Source organism: Mastomys coucha, unplaced genomic scaffold, assembly GCF_008632895.1.
Source record: "Mastomys coucha isolate ucsf_1 unplaced genomic scaffold, UCSF_Mcou_1 pScaffold5, whole genome shotgun sequence".
In the NCBI taxonomy this organism is placed as follows: domain Eukaryota; kingdom Metazoa; phylum Chordata; class Mammalia; order Rodentia; family Muridae; genus Mastomys; species Mastomys coucha.
Window position 1 is genome coordinate 90,096,277 of NW_022196911.1, and position 6,564 is coordinate 90,102,840.

The following is a 6,564-nucleotide window of genomic DNA, read 5'->3' on the forward strand; positions in this document are numbered from 1 at the left end:
TTTCTCCCCCTCCTCTTCCTAGACTCCCCCTCGACTTTCTCTCCTCTTTACCCCGTCCGAGTTTGACGTCGGTCTCCTGGAGACCAGACAGCCAATCGCCTGGCCGCTAAGGTCCAGCACGACCAATCAGGCATCGTTGCTACCTGTGAGTAATTATTTTTAGCCAAGAGGAACGCCCCGTTCCACTCCCGACGTTAACTCGGATTTCTGGGCTGCAGGTTGTGGAAACGGCGCCTATCCGCGCCCCTGGAGTCCCTTGAGTCCCCATTCCCTAGACACCCGTGCACAGTTCAGAAACTCTCGCAGTTTCCTCGGCAAGGCATCGTGTTTATTTTGTGGGCCTGGGTGAAAGCCCTCAACATGCACGCGTGGGCGCACACACAGTCACATAGGCAGTTTGGCAGCGCGTCGCTCTCTGCGACCTTTGATATAAGACAATTTTTTTTTCTTACGGTCTCAAGCAACCCTCCTGTCCGAGCTGCTGCCGGGTGACCCGGGGAGATCTGGCCGGGGGGCTGCAGAGACAGTTAAACTGTCACCTGTGCGGGAGGTGCGGCGACGTGGCCTCCCTTCCCCGCCCCCAGGTTCTGCAGTTGTCACTTTCCGGGTGGCAGTTGGCCTAGGCCCTGCGGGGATTAATGCTCAATGAATCGGGAGCACGAGTCCCGGTTACCCCGGGGTGGGCTGGAGACCCACAGGTTAGCTCGCCCAAGAGTGGGGTTCTCCTCGGCCACAGTCGCCCTCGGAAGCAGCCTTTTCCGTGTACTCTGCCCTCCCTCCCCCAGCCTCGGCCGCCCCTCCCGGCCGGCCCCCGCCGCGTCGCCACCTGCTCCCCCTCTTTCCCCCTCCCCACCAGGCCCCGGCGCCCTGCCACCCCATCCCTACCATCCTCCTCCAATCCCGTGCCAAGGCCTCGCTTAGCCCCTCCCCCAACCCCTCGGGACTGTCAGATCATTGGTCGTAGCGGCGTTCAGGAGGCGTGACCATCTATCAGCGGCTGTCTGGACGTGGGCAGGAGGGACTTGGCCAATGGCGTCGGGGGGCAGGGCAGGGGCGGAGTCGGCGCGGCCCGGGGCTGCCGGGTGGGGAGGGCGGGACTGTGACGCGAGCGGCGCGCACCCCCGCGGAGGCTGGGGGTGGGGAGGAGGCTATAAAACGAGAGGCGGGGCGCGCGCCGCGGCAGAAGGAGCGAAGCTCTGGCCCGGCGCGCAGAGGGCTCTGTACCGGGGACGCAGGGCCGGGCCGCCGGGCTGTGTAGAGAGAAGCGAGCGCGCTCGTGTAAGCCTGCGGTCCCCGCCACCTCTGAGCCAGAGCAGCGAGCTCCCGGGCCCGCCTGAAGCGTCCGTCGCGTGTCGGGCGGTGGCGACGTCTTGCACCCGGCCGCCTCGCCGCTCCCGACCCATCCGCGCCCCTGCCCGCCGCCCCTTCTCCCCCGCCCAGCCGCGGTTCGGCGGCGGCCGCAGCTCCGGAGCAGCCTGTAAGTACGGCGGGGCGGCGGCCACGGGTGGTCGAGGGAGTGGCTGCAGCGTACTGCGAGCCGGGCTGAGAAGGGGCGGCCTCGGGGACCCAAGGGAATGGAGTGGCTCTGGGGGGCCACGGTCCCGAGGCTTGACGGCCGGCGGGCAGCCGGGAGGAGGGAGCACCCGGGGTGGGGGCAGCGGCGCCCAGGCAGGGGGAGGGGGCGCCGGGAGACTGGGATCGGGCCCGGACCGGTGCTCCGGGATGCTGGCTAGGTCCCAGGAGCCTCGAGCGGGGAGCAGGGGGCGGGGGGGGGACAGCAGGGTCAGGTTACGGCGGGGGAGGGGAAGGTAGGGCGGCCCGCGCCGCGACCTGCCGGTGCCCCGGGCCGTGTCCCTGAGGCAGCTGGAGTCTCCTTTCCCCCCGGAGCCGAGCTCCTCCTCCCAGAGCAAGGCTAGTAGTCTTCCTCCTCTTCCTCCTCCTCCTCCTCTTCCTCCTCCTCCTCCGGCTGTTGCTGCTGCTGTAGCGCTTGGGCTCCCCGCGCTGTGAGCAGAAATCTAATGAGACCCAACTGGCTGTTTATGTAATTCTTCACAGTCCTGTGTTAAGGCGTTGCTTTAAAAACCACCTTCCACCCAGCCTGTCTGGGCTCGGCTGCACCTTTAAGCAATTCAGCTGAATCTGCTTTCTCTGCCTGCACTTGGGGTTCGGCTTGGAAAGTGTAGTTTGGGGGCTACACGAAAGATTCTTTGCCCTTTGTCACCAAGAATATGGAAAATGGAACAGACGGAATAACACCAGTTTGATTATTTTAAATGCCTTTTTTTGATCAAACCTCCTTGTACAAATAGCTCTCCCTGGGAAATACCTCTGTTTGCCCTTGATCTTTTCTTATCCCCACCCAGTGCTGATCCAACAAACGTTTAAAGGTCGACCTTATCGCTCCAACCTCTCCAGGGTCTGTCCATTTATCCGAAGAGAGAAGGAGATGGTTTTTAAAAATAAGAATAAAATTGAGAAACCCTGCTCTTTAAACAGAGTAATCAATAGGAGTTTAAGCTGCTTGTTTTTCTTATACTTGCAGCTGAGAGGAATTTCAGAATGTGGGGGGAGGCAGTACACAATAAAAAAGAAAAGGGCTCCCAGAAGAGCAAGTTGTGTGAGAGCCCTTGGCATGGTTAAAACTAGAGGGGATAATTTGGTTTCATTTACCAAGGTGACAGTTCATTTAGTACCTTTAATTTTAGTACCATGTACTTTGAAAATTCAAAATAATTTTGTAACTTATAACATTTCCAAGTATTTAACATAAAGCAGATTTAAACATGATGTTTCTAAAAGGAACTAGGGATTCACTTCTAAAATGGTGCCTAGTAAGGAAACTATTGACCAACTTGTAAAAGTGGGGTGTACGGGTAGGTGGGTGGATGAGTGTGCAGTCCACAGTTAGTAAACACTGCAGAGAAGAGAAAGAAAGGATCCCTAAATCCTACTGGGAAATGGTATGTAATAGCTTAGAATGCTGTTTTAACTACAAATCTATCTTAAACTTTAGCAAGAGATTTTTTTTTTTTATGATCTGTTCCATTATTTTGTAGCGGTATTTTCCAGTCTTTCTAGCCCAGTAGACAGTTTCAAAAATAAAATTGCTTCAGGTAAGAAGCTTTGGAGCTGTTACATTGATCTCACTTGGATGTGTGTGCTTTTGTTTTGTTTTCTTAAAGGATCAAGACCACGGAAGGGTGAAGGATATTCTTCTAATACCAGCACTTTGAATGAGAATTTGTTTCTCTGCCACAAACTGATTTTTTTTTTTTTAATTTTATTTTTCTGGTGGAGGAGTTGAAGCAAAGCTAACGTTTGTGGCTTCGCAGCTATGCAGCTTGAAATTCAAGTAGCACTAAATTTTATTATTTCCTACTTGTACAATAAGCTTCCCAGGAGACGTGTCAACATTTTTGGTGAAGAGCTTGAAAGACTTCTTAAGAAGAAATATGAAGGGCACTGGTATCCTGAAAAGCCATACAAAGGCTCAGGGTTTAGATGTATACACGTAGGGGAGAAAGTGGACCCAGTGATTGAGCAAGCATCCAAAGAGAGTGGTTTGGACATTGACGATGTTCGTGGCAATCTGCCGCAGGATCTGAGCGTTTGGATCGACCCGTTTGAGGTTTCCTACCAGATTGGTGAAAAGGGACCAGTGAAGGTACTGTACGTGGATGACAGCAGCGAGAACGGATGTGAGCTGGATAAGGAGATCAAAACCAGCTTTAACCCGGAGGCCCAGGTGTTCATGCCCATAAGTGACCCAGCCTCCTCTGTGTCCAGCTCTCCCTCGCCTCCCTTCGGCCACTCTGCTGCTGTCAGCCCCACCTTCATGCCCCGCTCCACTCAGCCTTTGACCTTTACCACTGCCACTTTTGCTGCCACCAAGTTCGGCTCCACCAAAATGAAGAACAGTAGCCGTAGCAGCAAGGTAGCACGCACTTCTCCAATCAACCTGGGCCTGACTGGGACTGTGAGCGACCTCTTGAAGCAGAAAGCCATCTCTTCCTCAGTGCACTCTCTGTATGGGCTGGGCCTGGGCAGCCAGCAGCCATCTCAGCCACAGCAGCAGCAGCAGCAGCAGCCACCATCGCAGCAGCCGCCTCCACCTCCACCCCCACAGCCGCAGCAGCAAACCTCTGCTCTTTCTCCCAATGCCAAGGAGTTTATTTTTCCTAACATGCAGGGTCAAGGTAGTAGTACCAATGGAATGTTCCCAGGTGACAGCCCCGTCAACCTCAGTCCCCTCCAGTACAGTAATGCCTTTGATGTGTTTGCGGCCTACGGAGGCCTCAACGAGAAGTCTTTTGTAGATGGCTTGAATTTTAGCTTAAATAACATGCAGTATTCTAACCAGCAATTCCAGCCTGTTATGGCTAACTAAAAGACAAAACAAAAGAGAACCTGTATCGTACAAGTTAAAATGCATCAGCCCAAGGGGGAATTTTTTTTTTTTTTGCCTCCCTTGAGATTTTTTTTTTTTTAAGCTTATAGTAAGGATACATTCAAGCTTGGTTACAAAATAAAACATGCATCATTTTTCATTTGCCAACCAAGCACAAAGTTATTTTATACTGACTGTATATTTTAAAGTATACTTTCAGATATGGCCTCTTACAGTATTTAAGATATAGCAAGGACATGGCTGATTTTTTTTTTTTTTTATAAAAAATTGGCACTAATAAGTGGGTTTATTGGTCTTTTCTAATTGTATAATTTAATTTAGTACAAAGTTTGTAAAATATCAGAGGATATATATATATTGTTTCTACGACATGGTATTGCATTTCTATCTTTTTACTACAGTGATCTGTGACAGCAGCTTCATGTTGTATTTTTTTTACTGAAATTGTAAAATATCCATCTTAAAAACATCAACTATTCTGAAAATTGTGTACAGGATATTCCTTTAGTGGTGGAATTAAAATGTACGAATATTTGCTTTTTCAAAAAAAATGTATTTTCTGTTAAAGGTTTAAAGATTTTTGCTATATATTATGGAAGAAAATGTAATCGTAAATATTAATTTTGTACCTATATTGTGCAATACTTGAAAAAAACGGTATAAAAGTATTTTGAGTCAGTGTCTTACATGTTAAGAGGGACTGAAATAGTTTATATTAAGTTTGTATTAAAATTCTTTAAAATTAAAAATGCCTATCCAGTGGTCTTTGTTTTAAGTCTTTGCTAAAAGTCTATGCTCATGAAGAAGAAAGATACAACTTACTGAGTCACAAAGGAATAAAGGGAGGCAGGGATCTGCTGTTTGTTAGACAACTGTCTCTCAGAGCTGGGGTGGTGCTTGGTAGAGTGTTTGCCTCAAAAGCAGAATGCCATGGGTTTGATCCCCAGCATCCTATAAATATAAGTGATACATGGGTGCCTCTACTACCAGCATCTATGTAGGAGAGAGCTAGGTGATAGGAGGAAGTCATGTAATCTGTCATCATCTTATTTGAAATGTAGTAAGAAGGAACTCAGAAAATGCTAGAAAATCCTTCCCTTTTTAAGTTCAGCAATTGTCTGTAGCTAGAGTTTAGGATTAAACCCATCCACCACTGGGAAAGTTGCTAAATATTAATGTTTGTTTCTTTACCCAGTAAAACACACATCTTACTTTTGGGGGGCATGGTATCCAACCTGCTTAGGGGCTTTAACACATTTCTGATAATACCTGAAGCTGTAGAATCTTGTGAGGGTTTTTTTTTAAAATACTTATAATTGTTTTTTTTGTTTTGTTTTGTTGTTTTTGGCTGATGAGTTAAAACACGGTTAAAATGGCAGGTGTGGTGACAAATGCCTTTAATCCCAGCACTTGAGGCAGACTTAGTTCCAGGCCAGCTGGAGCTACATCAATAAGACCCTGTCTTTTAAAGCAAAACAAAACCTTTAAGACGAGTCATTTTCCTGTTTCAGTGTTTGCTGATATGTGATAGAATATCGGTGAGAAAATTGTCCTGAGCTGAAATGAACGACTTGGCTTTTATAGTGAGGCACCAGCAGTGTCTGGGCTACAAGGGAAATGAGAGTTTTAGACACAAGCCTACAAAAGGCTTTTATCACCCAAGCTGTCTAGAGCAATAAAAGTTTTAAGGCAACAGGCACTGAAATAACAGAAGGAAGCTGCCCCTTGTACTGCATGGTGAGGCCTTTGTCCCTTGGACAGAACGAGGCTCTGAAGAAGTAGTGGAGTATAGAGTGGAGCCTCACAGTGCCCAGGTCACCCGTTCTGAGCCTTTGGGATCACAGTTTGGATAGCAACAGTAATTAAAACACCAGGTGACAGAAATCCCTGAAGTTATCATAGCTTCAACTTGGAAGAAAAAGCTAGCGTTAACACGTTTTCAAAACATCAGGATAAGGCAGCTTGACAACAAAGGCAAAAGAATTTGTAAAGATTACACGAATCGTTCAGCCCTTAGAGAAAGGTCATCTTGGTACATTCATGTTGATTTGAGACAGATTACTTTAAATTTTATCTTGACTGGTTTTAGAAAAACTTGATTTGTTTTTTTTATTATATATATATGGTATATATGTATATATGTGTGTGTGTGTGTA

At 48.4% G+C, this 6,564-nt stretch overlaps 1 protein-coding gene across 1 annotated transcript; it reads left to right on the forward strand.

Moving 5' to 3' along the window:
• Nucleotides 1-1,181: 1,181 nt before the first annotated feature.
• On the forward strand, nt 1,182-5,170 carry Tob1 (transducer of ERBB2, 1). The gene is made up of 2 exons (XM_031353318.1): nt 1,182-1,477; nt 3,183-5,170. The coding sequence occupies exon 2, from the start codon at nt 3,335-3,337 to the stop codon at nt 4,385-4,387; it is 1,053 nt and encodes a 350-aa protein (XP_031209178.1). The 5' UTR covers nt 1,182-1,477; nt 3,183-3,334; the 3' UTR covers nt 4,388-5,170.
• The last annotated feature ends 1,394 nt before the right edge of the window (nt 5,171-6,564 follow it).